Genomic DNA, 21,348 nt, shown 5'->3' with positions numbered 1-21,348 from the left:
AAAATGTGCGTGATCTCCTAGGATCTCAGCTGCTGTAAATTTTATGGAGGATTTTCAGTGCCTATTTGCCTGCAAGGAGGATTTGATTCTACTTAGCCTCCTCAGATATACATACATGTGTTTCCCCAAATCCACAGACCTGATTGTGGGTTTAAGATGGTATTTTTCAGCAGTTGGCCATCCAATTCCATTTTTGTGACAGAAAATAAAAACATTATTATGCAAAAAGAAACTGCATCAGTTCTCAACCAATGTAATGGAAGGGTTGGTCGTTTTAGTTTTGTTTATAAACTGTATATATTAGGGGCTAGTGGGTATAAAAGGGATAATTAACTAAATTTGATTTTTTTAAAAAGGCAGCCAGAAGGATGAATACCAAAATGATGTAAATAGTTACCTCTGGGTGGTGGGATTGTAGGTAATTTTCATTTTCTTCTTTTTGTTTCTCTACATTTCCTAATTTTTCTGCAATGCATTGATATAATAAGGGAAGGAGCGATTACTTTAAAACCCACAGAAACAAACTGCATTCATTTATTTACAGCAGAAAGTTCCAGTAAGAAGGGGTTTTACCGTTGCTGTGGTTTTTCTTGTTTTGGAGGGCTGTGTGGCTTTTACAGAAAGAGCACGGGTCTGAGAACTAGGAGACTGCCCGTGTTGTGATCCTGGCTGTATAGACTAGTCACTCACCCCCTGCGTCTTTGTTTCGTTGCACGTGAATAAATGAACATTGACGGAGCCTTGCCTATGCGCCTGGGTACGTGCTTGATGCTGGGGAGACAGCAGCAAATCGGGTGAGATCTGGTCCCGGAAGTCATGGAATTTCCAGTTCCAGTCAGGAGAAGAATAACCACGAGGCAAAGAGCAGTAGAATCATTCTGACACTTTACGGCCAAGCTTTACTGAGCACTTAGCAAATGCCAGGCACTGTTCAATGAGCTTTCTACACTTACCAACCCGTTTAATTCTCACAATAACTCCATCAGGTAGATAGTACTATTATTCCCATTTTACAGACAAGGAAACTGAGGCCCAAAGAGAGTAGCTAATTTACTCAAGGGCACACAGCTAGGACTGACTCTGGCACAGAGTCAGGATCTCAACCCATGTCTGTGCTAGGCTGCCCTCTACCATATAACTATGGGGGTCATAAATTAAATCAGGACCATGAGAGGGGAGAGGCTGGACCTGGTCTCAGGGTGGAGGTAATACTTCCCGGAGGATCTGACGTTTCACCTGACACCACGCCCCACACTCCCCGAGGATGGGTAGAAATAAATCAGGCAAACAACAGGGACAAGGGCCTCTGGGGTCAAGGAAACAAGATAAGTGAGCAGCTGTGACTGGGTGCTAAGCGAGTGGTATGGCTGCAGTGGTCACTGGCAATGATAATGACCGTGAATTCTTTCGCCCCTGCCCCCAGATGCTCTTGGCCAGGGCACTTTATGACAACCACCCCGACTGCACCGATGAGCTGGCTTTCTGCAGAGGAGACATCCTGACCATTCTGGAACAAAATGTGCCAGAAAGTGAGGGCTGGTGGAGGTGTTTGCTTCACGGGAGGCAAGGCCTGGCCCCTGCCAACCGCCTTGAAATCCTCGTGGAGGCCCCCGCCGACAGGCCCTGTCCCCCTTTCCTGAGAGGCCCGGAAGATGCTTCCAGCAGCTCCCAGGAGGCCTATGACGTGCCCGCCCTGCTCAGGCGGTCATCCCCAGGCCCTGTGTACGAGCCGATGAAGACCTGGGTGGAGGGGCCTCCGCCGCCCACAGGCCAAGTCTATGAAGTCCCTGACCCACCTGCCAGCGCCAGAGTCGTCTGTGAAAAGACTCTAAGCTTTCCAAAGCAGGTAAGCCTGTTTCCAGACAGAAGAAATAGGTCAAGGGGTAGGTAGCACCCAGGGGCTTAACTACTCTTGAATGGTGCGTGTCCATCAGGAGATCAAACGTACAAGATGGGGGCTTCCCTGGTGGCGCAGTGGTTGGGGGTCCGCCTGCCGATGCAGGGGACACGGGTTCGTGCCCGGGTCCGGGAGGATCCCACGTGCCGCGGAGCGTCTGGGCCCGTGAGCCATGGCCGCTGCGCCTGCGCGTCCGGAGCCTGTGCTCCGCAACGGGGGAGGCCACGGCAGTGAGAGGCCCGCGTAACGCAAACAAACAAACAAAACAAAACAAAACAACGTACAAGATGAGAAGCAGATGGCCGTGGTGAGTGGATGAGCTTGTGTTTGGCTCCCACTTTGGCCGCGTCATTAACACTCGGGGTACCCTGGCGGTTCCTGGCTCGCCGAGACACCCACAATTTGCAGGAAACTAAATGCTTAGTCAAGCTGTGTGTGAAAGCATCTCAACATTCATAGTGGTCTTCTTTTACACCAGGAACACTAGGATGGCTAGTGGTAAATGGAGGGGTTGAATTTCCATGGGTCAAAGGCAAGAAATCACTCATCAGATTTAAAATATGTATTCCTTTCAATCCAGAAACTTTACTTCCAGAATTGCTGCAGAAATATACAAGAAGGCAGAAATATATCTGGATGAGGAGGCCATAGGCACTATAGCATTATTTGTTACAGGGAAAAATCCAAGATGCCTAAACGTGTGTGTATTCATGGGGTATTTGTTACATAAATTTCAGCATAACCCTATGAGGAGCTACTGTGCAGTTGTGAAAAAAAGATGAAGCAGTCCTATAAGGTATTTATAAGTGGGGAGAAAGAGCCATTTAAATAAAAACCAACCTAACAAAGAAAAACTCAAAAAAAAATTGTGTGTGTATGTGTGCATTGAAAAGAATACACACCAACAGTGATTACCCTTAGGAAGTGGACCTGGTTAAGGAGACAGTGAAAGAAGGCATTAAGCAGGGACCTTTATTTTATTTGCTCCTGTGTCCGCAGCATCTGGGACCATGCCTAGCATGGGGTGAGTACTTGATAAATATTTAATGAACAAAGAGAATAGGAAGTTGATCTGTGCGTTACGTAGAGCATGTGTTACCTCTGTAATTTTTTTAAAATAACAATTTTTTTAAAACAGAGGAAAAGAAGTGCTCAGTAAATGCAGAATGAAACTTTTTTTTTTTTAAAGAAGGAAAGGAATTAAAAGAAGAGAAAAATAATGTACTGTTTTTCCCCAAGCCCTGGCCTTCATGAAGTGTTGAGAATGTAGAACAGATTTCCATGGTCTTCAGTCACTGCAGGCATTTCCTGCCATCACACACTTTGCTTTCAGCTCAAATGACACACCCCACCCGACCCCAGCTCTGCATGGAAGTCCCCACGCGAGGAAAGGCCACTCCTCCCACGTTTGTGCTGGCCCCCACCTCCCAGCCCCCCAAGCAACATTCCACCTACCGTGCAGGCCTCCTCCACACTAGCTTCTGCAAACAAGAAGGTGTTGACTCCTTAAGAGGTTTTGAGTATTTCAGATTTCCTAGCTCCCTGGGGCTGCCAGGCAGAGAACCAGCTGTTACACAGAACAGCTGCCACCCGTAGGCACTGGCTGCAAACACCAGAAGGAGGCAGCTGAGTCTCCAGCAGCCATCCGTGAGGTGGACCCCAAGTCACTTTTCGGGAACAACTGGCCCAGATCTAGGCCTGGCACACTCAGCTGTCATCTGAGAAGCTGACTCGGTGCTGGCTTCTCTGAGAACAAGTGGGCTGAGCTGAAGTTAATTGAGTTGCTTTTCAAAGCCACTAAAAGAAACAAACAACAAAAAAAATCAAAGGCCCCCTAAAAGGACAGCAGCTTCAATGTCCACTGTTCACTGGGGATCCCAAACCCCCCAGCACAGTGCCAGGCTCCTGCAAGGTTCTCCGTAAATATTTACGGAATGAATGAAACGACCAGATCCAACCTAAGACTTCACGACCGTGGACTCACTGTCAACTTCTAGACTGACAATGGTATGAAAGGAGAGATGAGTTTACCATCCTAACTCAGAAAAGGGCCAGGGCATTAGCTGTAACATTTGTCCTTGACATGAAGCGTGGAGCTCTCACTGGTGCAGGCTGCGGCCATGGACAGAAACCACGGCTGCCAAAGGGGAATTTAGAAGTGAGGGACTCCTCACCACTCAAGCAGGTCTTGCTGTGGCCCCAATGAAACACCTGGGGAACTTTCCTGCCTTTCATTCCTGCTTAAGTTCCCTCCATCGCTGCCCTGTCTATATTTTTGCTCCCTCCCGCCTCCCTTTTTTATTGCCTTCTCCGTGCTTGGGAGTCTTTGAAAGCAAGAGATGCCATCTGTGGCTTAGAAATCAGGAGTCCAGGTTCACTTGGCTTTTGGGGCAGCCACAGCTATGCTGGGTGATTGGAGACATCCCAGCACCCCTCTGTACTTCTCTTTCTTGCTCTGTATCAAGAGAGGGTGGGGCTCCATCATTTCTAAGTTCACCTCAAGTTGTATCTTTTGGTGATTCTGAATAATTTTGCTTCTTCCTCTACTACAAGAAGGAAGGAGCTAGACAAATGCAAGATGATAATCAGTTAAGAATCTTCTGATTCACAGAAAAGGCAGATATCTTCTCCCCATTCTGGTAAGCTTAACGGTGAGCCTTGAGTCTGAGACCGCCGAGAAAATACTACATTCTGAGCAGAAGTGGACATTGGTAAAACCAAGCACGTCCAGACACTAGCTTTGAGCTGTTTTCCGATGGGCAGTTCACAGGGTTGGCACCCGGCCCGGGGGACCCATTTCAGAGATTCCCTGGGTTGAGTATCTCTAGATTAAGGTTGGCCAAAAATTAAAAACCAAGAAGGTAGAAATATGTCACTTGTCTCAAGTTGTCCTAATAAGGGATTCTCCATCTTTCTAGCTGGAAGAGACCCGTGTAGATTAGAACAACTCTTTGCTTTACAAATGAGGAAATTGATTCCGAGGGAGGTAAAGGCCCATTCAGGGTCACACCCTGATGAATACCAGAGACCAAAGTTTCTTTGTTGTGTCTGCTCTGTCTACACCCCTGGGCTGCCAACACCCAAGGCAGAGCCCTTGACCTACCCTTGATCTTGTTCACTGGCTCTGTGGCTGACGCTATCTATTTTGTTTTATTGAAGTTTAACCTATAGATCCTAAGGGTACATAGTGCAGTCGCTAGTATCTAGTATCCGGATCTAGAAAAAGAATGAAACTAACATCCCAGAAGGCCCCTCCCACCTCTCCCAGCCACTTCCCCCCAGGGTAACCCCTATCTTGAGCTTTGTTTTACTTTTTATTCCAACTTCCTTAAATAACATGCCAGCCTCTCTTAAAAAAATAATAAAATAAAATGACCATACAAAGAAGGTATTTGATTTTGGTTTAAATTCAGAGAGGGTAATCTTTTGTATTTCAAGTAAAAAGGTTAGATTTCCTGATGAAATTGCTTTCAGACCCTCTAGTTCTGGAACTGGCGTTTCCTTCTGTCCTACAAACCTTTCAAAACCACGTTTCTCAGAACAGGTTCCTTAACTGATTGCCCTCTACATTTTCCAAGAAACACTGGGCATTTTTGAACTGACTTCTTTCCACCTAAAATTCCAAACAGGAAACAGGAAAGTCCCCTTGTAGTCTGTAGGTTGTCTCTTGGGCAACCGTGACCCACAAAGTCAGGTGCATAAATAAAATGGACCCGTGGTGACTGGGGACCACGGGTAAGCAGTGGAACTGCATTTGGACAGGTTCTGCAGGTGGGAGGGAGCTCGGTGTGTTCCAGTAAGGAGGGGGGTGGGCAGGGAGGAAGGAAGGGGATGGCTGACAGCTGGGGACACAGCATGCATAGTGCCTGGAGACCAGCAGGGACCAAGTCCAGTTTACTTATCTGTGGCAGTGAAGGGGGTCACAGAGCGGAGGGTCAGGTAGCACCTGTAAAGCCCCCCTGCCTGCCTCATTCATGGCTGCATCCTCAGCATCCTTAGACAAATATCAATAACCCAGCATCCGAATCATGGCCTGGGATCCCTAGAGAACATCAGAATCACCCAGGAAACTTGATGATACTGCAGTTTCGCAGTTTCCCCATCAAGACTCAGAAATTCCTTACAACGGACTCAGAGCCCGGGAATCTGCATTCCAACCTGCTTCCCAGGTGAGGCTGATGCCGGCAGCTATGGGCCAGCATGGGAGGAAGACTGCCCTCCACCCTGGACCTCCCCGACAGCGTCCTGCTGTTCCCAGTCTCAGAGCGAAGGGCCTCCAATCAGAGGTGCCCAGAGAACGTCCCATTGCGTCAGAGCTGCCTTGGCTGTCTCATGACCCGTGGACTCAGCATTGACGTTTCTTTCCCTCAACTCTTCTTTTTCTCCCCAAGGCCCTCTTCACAATTCCCAGACCTGCTCGGATCTCGTTGCCAGCTCTGCCTTGCCAGGTGTACGATGTGCCTGCCCAGAGCCGGTGCCTCCCAGCCCTAAAGGTGAGCCTCATCCGTGGCCCTGCTCTTCCCACACCTCTCCATCCATCGTGGGGTCTCAGGGTCATGCAGAGCCTGCATTTCAGCATTACCACTGAGATATCTCCTGGAGCATCAGTCCTGACTGCAAAGGACACATCACCACTCAGAAAAGAGCTTTGTGCCCAGGGAGCCCAGACCTGCTCAGGAGAACGTTACTACTAGTTGAACTCTGAATATTTTAAAACTTTTTTCCTTTTCATTTGTAGTAGATACTTCACATCCACGAATATGTGCACACACAAACATACACATACACATATCTGCACTTATTATTATTTTTTTTTTTTGGTTTCCAAAGCACTTTTATTTTGGCAGACGTGATCTTAGTTCCCCTGCAGTGGGAGTGCAGAGTCTTTTTTTTTTTTTTAATAGATCTTTATTGGGGTATCATTGCTTCACAATACTGTGTTAGTTCTGTTGTACAACAAAGTGAATCAGCCATATGCATACATATATTCCCATATCCCCTCCCTCTAGAGCCTCCCTCCCACCCTCCCTATCAGACCCCTCTAGGTGGTCACGAAGCACCAAGCTGATCTCCCTGTGCTATGAGGCTGCTTCCCAATAGCTATTTTATTTTATTTTATTTTATTTTATTTATTTATTTTTTTTGCGGTACACGGGCCTCTCACTGTTGTGGCCTCTCCCGTGGCGGAGCACAGGCTCCGGACGCGCAGGCCCAGCAGCCATGGCTCACGGGTCCAGCTGCTCCGCCGCATGTGGGATCTTCCCGGACCGGGGCACGAACCCGTGTCCCCTGCATCGGCAGGAGGACGCTCAACCACTGCGCCACCAGGGAAGCCCCACCAATAGCTATTTTATATTCGGTAGTGTATATATGTCACTGCTACTCTCACTTTGCCCCAGCTTCCCCCCCCCCCATGTCCTCAAGTCCATTCTCTATGTCTACATCTTTATTCCTGCCCTGTAACTAGGTTCATCAGTACCTTTTTTTTTTTTTTAAGATTCCATATATATGTGTTAGCATACGGTATTTGCTCTTCTCTTTCTGACTTATTTTACTCTGTATGACAGGCTCTAGGTCCATCCACTTCACTACAAGTAACTCAATTTCATTTCTTTTTATGGCTGAGTAATATTCCATTGTATATATGTGCCACATCTTCCTTATCCATTCATCTGTTGATGGACACTTAGGTTGCTTCCATGTCCTGGCTATTGTAAATAGAGCTGCAATGAATATTGTGGTACATGACTCTTTTTGGATTATGGTTTTCTCAGGGTATATGCCCAGTAGTGGGATTGCTGGGTCCTATGGTAGGTCTATTTTTAGTTTTTAAGAAACCTCCATATTCTTCTCCATAGTGGCTGTATCAATTTACATTCCCACCAACAGTGCAGGAGGGTTCCCTTTTCACCGCACTCTTTCCAGCATTTATTGTTTCTAGATTTTTTGATAATGGCCATTTTGACCGGCATGAGGTGATACCTCATTGTAGTTTTGATTTGCATTTCTCTAATAATTAGTGATGCTGAGAATCTTTCCATGTGTCTCTTGGCCATCTGTATGTCTTCCTTGGTGAAAAGTCTATTTAGGTCTTCCACCCATTTTTTAACTGGATTGTTTGTCTTTTTGATATTGCGCTCCATGAGTTGTTTGTATATTTTGGAGATTAATCCTTTGTCTATTGTTTTATTTGCAAATATTTTCTCCCATTCTGAGGGTTGTCTTTTTGTCTTGTTTATGGTTTCCTTTGCTGTGCAAAAGTTTTTAAGTTTAATTAAGTCCCATTTGGTTATTTCTGTTTTTCTTTCCATCACTCTAGGAGGTGGGTCAAAAAAAATCTGCTGTGGTTTATGTCAAAGAGTGTTTTTCCTATGTTTTCCTTTAAGGGTTTTATAGTGTCTGGTCTTACATTTAAGTCTTTAATCCATTTTGAGTTTATTTTTGTGTGTGGTTTTAGGTAGTGTTCTAATTTCATTCTTTTACATGTAGCTATCCAGTTTTCCCAGCACCACTTATTGAAGAGGCTGTCTTTTCTCCATGGTATGTTCTTGCCTCCTTTGTCATAAATTAGGTGTCCATATGTGCGTGGGTTTATCTCTGGGCATTCTATCTTTTACCATTGATCTATATTTCTGTTTTGTTCCAGTACCATATTGTCTTGATTACTGTAGCTTTGTGGTATAGTTTGAGGTTGGGGAGCCTGATCCCTCCAACTACGTTTTTCTTTCTCAAGATTGCCTTGGCTATTTGGGGTCTTTTGTGTTTCCATACGAATTGTAAAGTTTTTTGTTCTAATTCTGTGAAGAATGCCATTGGTAGTTTGATAGGGATTGCATTGAATCTGTAAATTGCTTTGGGTAATATAGTCATTTTCACAATATTGATTCCTCCAATCCAAGAACATAGTATATTTCTCTATCTGTTTATGTCATCTTTGATTTCATTCATCAGTGTTTTTTAAAAAAATTTATTTATTTTTGGCTGCATTGGGTCTTCGTTGCTGTGCGTGGGTTTCTCATTGTGGTGGCTTCTCTTGTTGTGGAGCACAGGCTCTAGGCATGTGGGCTTCAGTAGTTGCAGCATGTGGTCTCATTAGTTACAGTACACGTGCCCTAGAGCGTGTGGGCTTCAGTAGTTGTGGCGCAGGGTCTTAGTTGCTCCATGGCATGTGGGATCTTCCTGGACCAGGGCTTGAACCCATGTCCCCTGCACTGGCAGGTGGATTCTTAGCCATTGCGCCACCAGGGAAGTCCCACATCACAGTCTTAACATTATCATTGGTTATCTTAACATTGATTATCTCTGGGGGAGGAAATTTTAGGTTTGGGTTTTTTTTTTAAACTTATTTGAATGCTACTAGTACATCATTTCTGTAAGACATGCTTCGTGTAATCAGAAAACAACTTCACTCACTTCTTAGCCCGTCAAAATTGCCCCGTGGCTGTGTTCTCCCCTGCCCATCAATGCACATCGGAATGGCCTGGGTGCTTCACCCACTCCTGCTTCCTGGAACCACACCCAGAGGCGCTGATGTTTGAGGTCTGGGTGGGCCCCAGGCAGCAGTAATTTTAAAGCTTCCAGATGGTTCTGGAGCACAGCCAGGGCTGAAGGCCACAGCTCTAGTCTAAATAAAAATTCAGGCCTGCTCTGTGACTTCCTGGTCACTCACAGGTAATAAGGAGTCTCAATGGAGGAATTTAATGTCCAGTGCAGGCAATACCCAAAGTTCCTACTATATTTAAAGCGAAAGCTCCTGCTCTCTCAGCTTGTTTGCAGGGCCTGGGCTCCTGCTGCAGGGACGGAGGGCTGGCTGGATTCTCTGCTAGTTCCCTACCTCGGGTTCCTTCTCAGTGGGTGACCTCAGGCTCCCACAGGGCTGAGGGGAAGCAGGGAGGGAGGGCAGAGGTGGAAAGATCCCGCATGCCTGGTTCTCTGGGAGGGATGTCGCAGTGTTACCCCATGGAAGTAGTGAGCACTGCAGGCTGATTCTTTCTCTTCAGGGACATTTTTGCTAGTGCCAACCCCTCCCCACCTCCCCTGATTGCCAGGTATCTCTCTCTCTCTCTCTCTCTCTTTATGGCTGCGTGGCTTTTGAGATCTTAGTTCCCAACCAGGGATTGAAGCTGGGCTCTCAGCAGTGAGAGTCTGGAGTCCTAATCACTGGACCACCAGGGAAGTCCCATGCTGGGTATCTCTTACCTGCAAGTTGCACAGGGTGGGCAGATGCTTCTCCTCTGGCCAGCGGCTGAGGGTTCCTCCATGAGCTCCAGGCAGCCGGCCATCTCCAGACTCACCCTCCTGAGATGCTCTCACCCTCTCGGCCTGGCTTCAGCTCCATGCAGCTCACGTCTGGTCCACAGAGAACGAACGCACGGGCTCCCTCAGCCGCAATGGACCCCAGGGCCAGGACGGGGGTGGGGGTGGGGGTGGGGAATGGAGAATGGGGCACCTTCTCCCCCAGAGTTTTAAACAAAGACACATTTGCAAGACTCACTTCACTTGCCTCGCCCTCATCCCGGCCCTGTGGATCATTTCTTTATTCAAAATGTTGAGATTTTGTTCATCACGATTTTTTCACATCAGTTGCGATTTTAAAGCGTATTGCATTAAAGTAGTATTTACCTTAGACACTGAGTTTGTTGGTGCACCTTTAAATGTTATGCCAAGGCAGGGGCTTCCCTTTGCTCCCCGTGGTCCCCGCCCTGAGAACAGACCCCCTCAGCCCAGCCACCACCCTGGGCTCTGTCAGAAGATTCTCACCTTTAACTTATCTCAAGCATAGTTAGACGCTGTGCAGCATGACCCCAAGCTCAGGTGGCACAGCTCAAATCTCGGAAGGTCCCGTGGGGCACCTTCCAGCTTGCCTGAAGGGAGTGAAAACATCCTTTCCTCCCCCCACTGAGAAGGGGAGAGCAGGACACTCACAGCCCAGCTCGCTCCAAAGAAAGCCCCTCTCCAAATTCCAGCTTTTTCTCTCTTTCTTTGCAAAACCTGTCTCGGTGCTCTCTCACCTCGCTTTGGAATATGGAACCTGTTTTTCTTATCCTAAAATATGTTATTTCCTAATTGTTGCACCAAAAAAAGGTCTATTATCTATAGAGGCGCCATGTCTTTTGCTCATTACTGGGTATGTCATATGGTTCAGCGTGTAGTCGTTAGTAGGCACTCTGTAAACATTTGCAGGATGAATACATAAGTTACAAGCACAGGAAAATTTCAGCTGAGAAAAACAAGAAAGATAAAAGACAGAGTAAGTCCCAATCTTATATTTATTCTTCTTTAATTCAATCTTAAGGTGAAATAACAGGAGGAAATGAACTACCGTTTTTAACTGCAACTGCAGCTCATTCTCTCTATAGTTGGTCCCCACCTTCAATCGAGAAGTCGCCTCTTCTAAAGCACAGAGTTCATTGTTGAAAATACACCCAGTAGACCACACACTTCCACCATAAAAGCATCATGACTGAAACGCCCCAAGTCTTCAGTGATTTGTGTTCTCATTTGGGAAAAAAAAAGAAACACTGGAGTGGAGAGAGTTTGTGATGTGTAGCCATCAGGAGGGAAAAATTCAAGTTCTCCCTCTTTGTGGTCTTTCCCCAGGAGCCAGGGAAGCAGCAGCAGCTATATGACATCCCCGCCAGCCCCCCAAAAGCAGCACTTGGTCCCCCTGCTAGCCAACCAAACGTAAGTATGACGGGCGCTGAGATCCGATGCTATGCAAACCGGAACGGCCTCTGGGAAATGTTGTTTGCTTGCTCAAAATTAGGGATGCAAATCCCTCGTAGCAGAACTTACTTCACTGGAGGCAAAACTTGTAACTGCAATGGTGTTCAGGAACAGAACAAGCTATGTGGTTTAGATACATCCTTTGACTTCCATATGCCTCCGTTTCTTATTACAAACTTATGTGAGAATTGACATAATCCCTGCAAAGGACCTAGTACAGTGCTTGGCACAGAGCAAGAGCTCAGTAGACTTTATTTTATTTTGTTTTATTTATTTATGTTAATTAATTAATTTACTTATTTATTTATGGCTGTGTTGGGTCTTTATTGCTACGGGCGGGCTTTCTCTAATTGTGGTGAGTGGGGGCTACTCTTCGCTGCGGTGCACGGGCTTCTCGTTGTGGTGGCTTCTCCTGCTGCAGAGCACGGGCTCTAGGCGTGCGGGCTTCAGTAGTTGTGGCGCATGGGCTCATTAGTTGTGGCGCACGGTCTTCTTGTTGTGGTGGCTTCTCTTGTTGTGGAGCATGGGCTCTAGAGCGCAGGCTCAGTAGTTGTGGCGCACAGGCTTAGTTGCTCTGCGGCGTGTGGGATCTTCCTGGACCAGGGCTCAAACCTGTCCCCTGCGTTGGCAGGCGAATTCTTAACCACTGCGCCACCAGGGAAGTCCCATGAAGCTCAGTAGACTTTAGATAAATGCGTCTTCTTATTGTATACCTTGGAGACATGTTGCATCAAGGTAGGTTTTTATTTGTATAAAAAGGAGGTGCCTTAATTTGAAATCTGTAATCCATGCTTATCCATGTTTATCATTGGATTCTGTCACATGTATAAATAAATATACCTATGCCCAAGGTGGCAACTCAGCAGTGTCACGAAGGATGCATAGGAGTTTGTTAGACGGAAAGCAAGGGGCTGGGAAGACATTTAGAGCAGAGAAACCAGTTTGGGCAAAATTAAATATAGTGGTTCAAGAGAGCATTCTGTGTTCAGGGGAAGATAAACAGCAAGAGTAACTGGACCTTTAAGGAGGGTTGTGGCAGAAGCGGAGAGCAAGGAGGCTCAAAAGGAGGTTGGAGCCCGACTGTGAAGGGCTTGAGTGATAAAAGCAGTGGGGACCCACAGAAGAAGCTTGAGTAGGGGAGTGTCGATCATATTTTTAAGAAGCGCAGTGCCCAGCACTTGGTGGGTCCTCAGTATAATACATATGTGTCACCTGAGTCGCTCATACTGTCTTTTTATTGCTCCTAAACTGGGTGACTTTGTGTGGTTTTTCACAGGGGCAGAGTGTTCCCCTGATGTCAAGCATTGCCTTAAGGAGAGGCAGCTGCAACATGTTGCCAAGCCCTCAGAAATCCGAATGGATTTATGACACGCCAGTGTCTCTGGAAAAAGCTGATGTAAGAAACGCATCTCTAAGCAGCTTTGTGGAAAAATCAGGGCACCGTGCTCTCCCCAGGTACATGTCCAGTTTTCACAGCCCTCAGAACAGCAGAGCAAGGACCCTCAGTCCACACCCGTGGAAAAATGTGCCCATGCAGAAAAAACTCAGCCTTCCAGAGATTCCTTCTTATGGTTTTCCACCACCCGGGGATGCATTCGCTTTGGATGAAGGTGTCAGCTACAAGGTCCCTTCAAGCTTTCTGATCTCCCGAGTGGAACAGCAGAACACCAAGCTGAACATTTACGACGTCCCTAAAGCAATGCGAAGTGTCCCCCATGCTGGGAAAGAGCTGGGAAAAGCCAATGGGCCTTCAGAGAATTCCATGGACCATAATTCCTCGTGGTTCTCCGGACGGGCAGCATCGCTGTCTCCTGAACCAGACGGCTTATCCGTTTCCAGTTCTGACAGCAGAGCCAGCGTCCTTTCCTCCTGCTCCTCCACGTCTAGCCACTCTTCTAGCTCCTTCTTGGAGGAGTCAGCCAAAGAGCTCCCCTTGGACCTGGACTTAGCCAAAGAGACAGTCACAGCTCTGCAGCACAAGGTGGACAGCTCTGCCGCGGACCTGATGCTCTTTGTCAGCAGGCAGTGGAGGTTCAGAGGCTACCTGGAGGCCAATATCCATGAGATCCGCAGGGCTGCCGGCGGCATAGAGGAATCCTTGAGGGAATTTCTGGATTTCGCCTGCGGCGTCCATGGGACCGCCTGTAACCTCACCGACAGTAAACTCCAGGCCAAAATTAGGGATCAGCTACAGACAATCTCCAACTCCTACCAAATCCTGCTTGAAACAAAGGCAAGTCTGGAGAGCTGCGATTGGTCCCTGGAAGTCCTTGTGACCAACAAAGTGCAAAACAGCCTGGATGACCTGGAGAGATTTGTCCTGACGGCACGGATGGTTCCAGAAGACATCAAGAGGTTCGCCTCTCTTGTCATTGCCAATGGGAGACTCCTTTTCAAGCCGAACTGTGAAAAGGAAGACCCCGTGCAATTGGCTCCAAATGCAGAATTTAAGCTTGCAAAATCCATCCGGCTTCCCCAAAAGGAGACTGAATCATACCAAAGCAACGCTCCTTTTCAGAAACAAAGGGAAAGCGAACACCCTCCTGAACTATTAAAGAAACATAGGACAAATGTTTGTGAACAGGTGAGTTCAGAGTGGTATACTATAAGGGCACTTTCCATTTTTATCTGGAGTGGTCACCAGTAAGTTAGATGATGAGAATCTGTTTTATTGTCTTTGGGGAGACAAGGGTTCCATTTTCCAGAAAATAAAATTCATGGAAGTAAAATTCTAGGTGAGCTCTTAGTAAGAAGTAAGATATGTATCTCAATATTAAGGCAGACAGGATGTCTTCTGGAAATTTTGGGGTTTCGCACTTACCTCTGATGCTAGGATTAGAAAGGATTTTGAAAACCTTGTGAAACCTGTTCTTTGAACAAAATTTTTCATCTCACCATCAAGTTTCTTTGCATTTTTGACAGTTATAAATGTAGTCATTGTCCGTGTGTTTCTTAGAAACAGAAGAGGAACTGTAAACACTCTTCCAAATTGTGCATGGTCCTAGCAGCCTCCAGACTCTAGCTACTCTTAGGAATACTTTGCTCTATGAGTCTAGACGCTATAGAAAGAGACCCTTAGTTCAAGAATTGCAAGTTGCAGGGCTTCCCTGGTGGCACAGTGGTTAAGAATCAGCCTGCCAGTGCAGGAGACACGGGTTCGAGCCCTGGTCTGGGAAGATCCCACATGCCTCAGAGCAACTAAGTCAGTGCGCCACAACTACTGAGCCTGTGCTCTAGAGCCCACGAGCCACAACTACTGAGCCTGCCATCTAGAGCCCGTGCACCAAGAGCCCGTGTTCCGCAACAAGCCACTGCAATGAGAAGCCCGAGCACAGCAACAAACAGTAGCCCCCCCTCGCTGTAGCTAGAGAAAGCCCACACGTGGCAAGGAAGACCCAATGCAGCCAAAAAAAAAAAAAAAAAAAAAAGAATTGCAAGTTGCAAGAAATGCAGCAGGTAACCTGGGGCCTGTGTCATGGAGATAACTCAGTGCTTTCAGCCCCAGTCTTGGTTTTCTGCTGACATGCCTGGAGGTGCAAGAGCTTTTAACACACTCTAGAGACGCTGGAAATTTGGATATTTTTCATTTCCCAATAAAACTGTGTGTCATTATATTAGGCCGTGTTGGTCTGCAAAATTGAGCCCTCGGGCTGCTGAAGTCTCCTTTGTTGGAAAAAGTCCTCACTAGGTAGAGCCATCAACGAAAACGTAAAGAGGAATGCTCAAGTTTTAAAGTGGACTTAAACAGCTATATAATAGTATAAAGACCATTCTAGTTGGTAATTTGAAGGGATTTTATGTTTCAGGAGTTGCCTAGCCTAGAAGAGAAAGAAAAACCCATCTTGGAACAAAGGTTGGGTGAAAACAAAGACTTAGAAACACAGGTAAGCAATGATGCTGGCTCTCCAATACTTCTGATTGACTAATAATAGGCTTTGTCCCCGGAGATGTTTCCTGCTGTGAATAATGCGGCATCACAGCCCTGACCCACATGGGAGGAAACTTGGTTTTGTGACAGTTCTTCCTTTTTTACAGTAGAAGGAACCCTGGAGATGAGCAAGTCCGATGAGCCCCAAAATGTGGAACATGGTCCTTTAACCATCAGTGAAATAATTCTAGGTGCTCTGCAAGTTTATCACAGGAGATACTGACATGGTGTGAAGTCACACGGATTCACATTCTTGTTGACATTTTTCTCCCTTTGGCTTACACAATAGAAATCTAGTTTCTCACAATTCTGGAGGCTAGAAATCCAAGATCAGGGTTCGTTTCTTCTGAGGTGTCTTTCCTTGGCTTGTATAAGGTTGTCTTCTCCCTGTGTCTTCACTTGATCTTCCCTCTGTGCGTGTATCTGTTTGACATTCCCTTTTAATGTTTCTGATTACAACAGAAAAAACATTTTGCTTTGGGGCCTGTGTATCTTCAACACCTCTTTGACATTTGCTATTCTTCCTTTTCTTTCAAATCAGAAATGTTGTCATTGTACTTATTTTTCATTGGTTAACCTCCTATTAGTGGCAAATGATAGTAGTTTTCCATTTACCAATTTTAAAAGTTTTAACTTAAGTAAAAACAGCTGATCACTTAAACACAAAGATGAAGCTGACCGAAGTTAAGAGGAAGGGAGAAAGGGCATAATGTGTGAAGGTTTTCTTTGAATAACTGAAGCCTGGGAACCAGTGAACCCATTCAACCTCCTCGCTGATGGGGTGTGGTGGGAGGGCAGCGTGGGTGAGAAGGGACAGAGCTATCCAGTGATGTGGACAAGATTGTTTGCCTTCTCAGAGGCCAACTAAGGTAATAACCCAGGCGTCCTGATGCTTCGTCCTGCAAACCCCAAACCCAAAACCCGGGGCCTGTCAGATTGCCAAAAGTCATGCTACTTTGTTCAGCATGAAGTATGCCTTGGACCAGTGGTTCTCAAACCTGAGAGTGTGTCATAGTTTCCTATAGGGCTTGTTAAAACCCAGAGGGCTGGACCCACCCCAGCGTCTCTGATTCAGCCGGTCTAGGGAAGGGCCTGAGAATTTTCTTTTCTAACAAGTTCCCAGGTGCTGGAGGTCCAAGGATCGCCCGTGGAAAAACCCTGCTTTAGACTGACTGCTTCTCGGTGGGGGTGGCAGGAGGACCACTGACCGTCAGGTGGACAGTTCTTCATTGCGTGGGATGGACTGTTCAGCATCCCTAGCCCCCCGTCCACTGGTAGCCTGTAGTGTTCCCTGGTCAATGTGACAACCAAAATTACCTCCAGAGATTTCCAACAGCCCAGAATAAACATCGTAGTACATTTTTGCTTACCTACAGGTAATACTCCCAAGCTAAGATGCCAACATTCCAGTGTCCAGATGGTTGCTCCTCATTTCTAGCCTCTGGTGCATTCTTCTCAGGCTCCCTGCCCCCCCGAGAGTCCATCTCAACCAACACCCCAGTCTTTTCTTCCCTTTACCTGCCTGTCTTAATCTGTTTGTGCTGCTACAACAAAGTACCATAGGCTGGGTGGCTTATAAACAACAGAAATTTATTTCTCACAGTCCTAGAGGCTAGGAATCCAAGATCAGGGTGCTAGCAGGGTCAGATTCCGGTGAGAGCCCTCTTCCAGGCTGCAGACTGCCCACTTCTCATTGTATCCTCACCTGGCAGAGAGCAGAGGGTGGAAGCAAGCTCTCGGGCCACCCTTGTAAGAGCACTAACCCCATTCCTGGGGGCCCCACCCATATGACCTCATCTAAGGCTGGTCACCTCCCAAAGGCCCCATCTCCCAGTAACTTCACACTGAGGGGTAGAGTTTCATGATATGAATTTGGGGGAGACATAGTCAGACTATAACACTGTCTGAGTGCTTCCGAGCTGGGTGTTTTAAGATCGTAGGTTGATAAGAGTGCACAGTTTAATAGAAAGAATGAGAGTTTCAGACTTGCTGACTAGGCTAAGAGCTCCAGACTTTTATTTTGCTAATAGAGGGACCCTAGGCAGCCTCTTCTTTTCTGGAAGCCTCAGTCTCCTCACCTATAACCTAACAAAGGGGCTTTTTAAACTTTTTAAACTTTTTTTTTTAAACTTTTTATTTTATATTGGAGTGTAGTTGATTGATAATGTTGTGTTAGTTTCAGGTATACACAAAGTGATTCAGTTATACATATACATGTATCTATTCTTTTTCAAATTCTTTTCCCATTTAGGTTGTTATATAATATTGAGCAGAGTTCCCCGTGCTCTACAGTCGGTCCTTGTGGGTTATCCAATTTAAATACAGCTGTGTGTTTGATTGTTACCTGGAGTAGGATTTCCACTATGTTTGATGCTGAGAATCTTTCAACAGTGAATAGGCTTTGGTTGCACATTCCAGAAAATAAAATTCACGAAAGTAAAATTCTAAATAAAACTTTAATTGGCAAGTAAGATAAATAATTTAATCTTAAAGCAGATGAGTCAGTATATTTTTATTTCTTCTGGAAATTTGGGGGATTCAGATTTACCTCTGATACTGGAACTAGGAAGGGTTTTTTATTGTTTTATTTTATTTTATTTTTTTTTAACATCTTTATTGGAGTATAATTGTTTTACAATAATGTGTTAGTTTTTCCTTTACAACAAACTGAATCAGTTATACATATACATATGTTCCCATATCTCTTCCCTCCTGCATCACCCTCTCTCCCACCCTCCCTATCCCACCCCTCTAGGTGGTCACAAAGCACAGAGGTGATCTCCCTGTGCTATGAAGCAGCTTCCCACTAGCTATCTAATTTACATTTGATAGTGTATATATGTCCCTGCCACTCTCTCACTTCGTCATAGCCCACCTTTCCCCCTCCCCATATCCTCAAGTCCATGCTCGAGTAGGAAGGGTTTTTTAAATGTTTTAAAACCTGTTCTTTGAGTAAATTTTTAAATCTCACCATCAAGTTTTCCGCATTTTTTTTTAAGTTATAAATTTAGTCATTGTCAACGAGTTTCTTAGAATGGGTTTCTAACAGTTTGTAGAGAGGATTGAATACGATTTTATATGTATCTAATAGAATGATTTTATATGTATAATGCAATATATAAAATTATATACCTGAGAGATAATTTATATGTAACGGTGCTTTGAAAACCTTAATATTAATTTCTTAGGCAAATGTTGCACTGTGGGGCTTCCCAAACAAAACTGTACTTTTTCTTACAAAAAGTCTAGCAAATTGAGCAAAAACAGGAAAAGAGAGACAACCACAGCCTGTCGATCGAATCTCTCTCTTATCCATCGTTTTCTTTCCCTTCTCTAGAACCCTAGCTCTCTTAGCCCCCGACCTTTGAGTCAGCAGAATCCTGAGAAGAAAATCCACCTTTCTGAACACTGCCGCCTCTATTTCGGGGCGCTCTTCAAAGCCATCGGCGTGTTGCACAGCAGTCTCGGCAACAGCCAGCCCCCCGAGATCTTCATCACGCAGAGCAAGCTAGTCATCATGGTCGGGCAGAAGCTGGTGGACACGCTGTGCCAGGAGACCCAGGAGAGGGACATGCGCAACGAGATCTTGCGCGGCAGCAGCTGCCTCTGCAGCCTGCTCAAGGACCTGGCGCTGGCCACCAAGCACGCCGTACTCCAGCATCCCAGCCCCACCGCCTTGCAGCACCTCCAGGCCGAGGTCAAGAAGCTGGAGCGGCACACGCAGCAATTCAGGGGGACGTTGGAATGAGCCTCCTTCCTCCCTCCTTCTCCCTGTTAACCTCTTCGCTTCAGCTTCACACCCGCAGCCTGTGCAAGTCTGTGCTCTGGGAAAAGCCAGCCTGGAGATACACCAAGGGGTGGCAACAGCCGTAGTGCCCAAACCTGGTATTACCAAGTGGCTGAGCAACCCCAGGACATTGGCTTATCCCACAGAGAGTCAGGGAAGAGAATCAGGTGTGAACTAAGGACCAAAGTTTTTAGCCTATCATGTAGGGCCAGAGTGTGAAATGAAGTTATAGAAATCAATTTTTATATTGGCTAAATGTGTGCCTGTTTTAAACTCATCCATTCAGTACTTACTTATTGGGTACCTATTATATGTCAAATTCTAGGAGCTGGGCATATAGCACTGAATCAGACTGAGGCTTTGCCCTCAAGGAGCTTACAATCTAATGGGGAGACAGACAAATGATGAAGAAGTACATACACAGTGTATTAGGTGCTAGGGAGAAAATAAGTAGGAGAAGCGGGGAGAGATTATTTTCAAACGATTAATTTCTGTTGCATCTGCTAGAAAATGTAATAAGTTTTTCATTTTGGATTAAAATAATTCTGTGAGATTGGTACAAATTATGTATCTGCATCTTACACCAAATATATATATATATATATTGCTATTTTATCTGAACCTAGTAAAACAGGCATGTTATAAATAGCAGTAAATTTGTAACATAAGATGTTCTGTTGGGTTCCCTATTAATTTATTTTGTACATTTTAGGTTCTGTGTTGATAAATTCAGTATGTTGGATGATAAAAGGTTTATGCCTCAGCGGTCTCAAATGTGTTACCATTTTTAATATTATATAAATACAGTCATGAATTGCAACATCCTTTGTAGCCATCTTTTCTTTGGAAAAGTCTTTGATCCGTGTCACTTGGGTTCTGGTACCAAAGCAACATGTTTACTTGTGTCATTTAAACGCTTCTCCCCAAAGTGCTCAAGGAGCTACAGAAGAGGCCAAGTTTGCAAGCGCAAGGCTAGCTCAGGAAAAGCAAAGCCAGGAAGTGTGGTATAAACAGGATCCCTATCGCCGGGCACAGATCTGAGAAGGGCCCAGAGCTCCCCCCGTCACCCCCACAAGTCAAACCACCTCCTCTTCCTCTCCTTGTAGCTGGGGCTTTAGCTTACATTGCTATGGTTACATCATCACTTCAAGTCTTCATGTCTCCTACGTGCACCTCAGCCACTAAGCATCTCCAGGCTGGAAATCACCGGAAATGGTACCAGCTCCGGTTCCTATCTGCTACTTAGTAAGCTCTTTTAAATTGTTGACTGCCGAAAGACTAATTGTTTTCATTGAGTTAGTCTCAGGATCCCTAAAGAAGGATCCCATCTTTGTGAGGCTTGGTTCCCTACACTAGAATGGAGAGATCCACATTCTGGAAGCAGCGGTGATCTGTATCAGCTACGACTCCTTCGGTTACAAGGGATCAAAAACCATATCCACTCTCTCTTAAGCAATAAAGGGAATTTATTGACTCAAGTATCTTAAAATAATCCAGGGGCAGGCTGGCTTCAAGAACAGCTGGTTTTAGCAATCCCACTACTGGGCCTATACCCAGAGAAAACCATAATTCAAAAGACACATGCGGGCTTCCCTGGTGGCGCAGCGGTTGAGAATCCGCCTGCTCATGCAGGGCACACGGGTTCAAGCCCCGGTCCGGGAAGATCCCACATGCAGCAGAGCGGCTGGGCCCGTGAGCCATGGCCGCTGAGCCTGCGCATCCGGAGCCTCTGCTCTGCAACGGGAGAGGCCACAACAGTGAGAGGCCCGCGTACCGCAAAAAAAAAAAAAAAAAAAAAAAAAAGACACATGCGCCCCAATGTTCACTGCAGCACTATTTACAATAGCCAGGTAGGTCATGGAAGCAACCTAAATGCCCATCGACAGACGAATGGATAAAGAAGGTGTGGTACATATATACAAGGGAATATTACTCAACCATAAAGAGGGACGAAATTGGGTCATTTGCAGAGACGTGGATGGACTTAGAGACTGTTATACAGAGTGAAGT

General features: G+C 46.0%; 1 protein-coding gene across 4 annotated transcripts in view; it reads left to right on the top strand.

Annotated features, from left to right (window-relative positions):
• CASS4 (Cas scaffold protein family member 4) overlaps positions 1-21,115 on the top strand; it is a 42,423-nt gene extending 21,308 nt beyond the window's left edge. The window contains exons 2-7 of one of the 4 annotated variants that reach the window (XM_059039170.2): positions 1,424-1,846; positions 6,289-6,390; positions 11,498-11,581; positions 12,900-14,207; positions 15,430-15,507; positions 18,889-21,115. In XM_059039170.2, the coding sequence (XP_058895153.1) occupies positions 1,424-1,846; positions 6,289-6,390; positions 11,498-11,581; positions 12,900-14,207; positions 15,430-15,507; positions 18,889-19,299 (2,406 nt within the window). In that variant the 3' untranslated portion in view covers positions 19,300-21,115. Of the gene's footprint in view, positions 1-1,363; positions 1,847-6,288; positions 6,391-11,497; positions 11,582-12,899; positions 14,208-15,429; positions 15,508-18,888 lie in introns of those variants that run through there. The other 3 variants (XM_059039169.2, XM_059039172.2, XM_067011915.1) reach the window with 3 other exon arrangements.
• Positions 21,116-21,348: the final 233 nt, after the last annotated feature.

This window comes from Kogia breviceps, chromosome 14, assembly GCF_026419965.1.
Source record: "Kogia breviceps isolate mKogBre1 chromosome 14, mKogBre1 haplotype 1, whole genome shotgun sequence".
Lineage (NCBI taxonomy): Eukaryota > Metazoa > Chordata > Mammalia > Artiodactyla > Physeteridae > Kogia > Kogia breviceps.
This window is presented reverse-complemented; position numbering and strand designations above follow the sequence as displayed.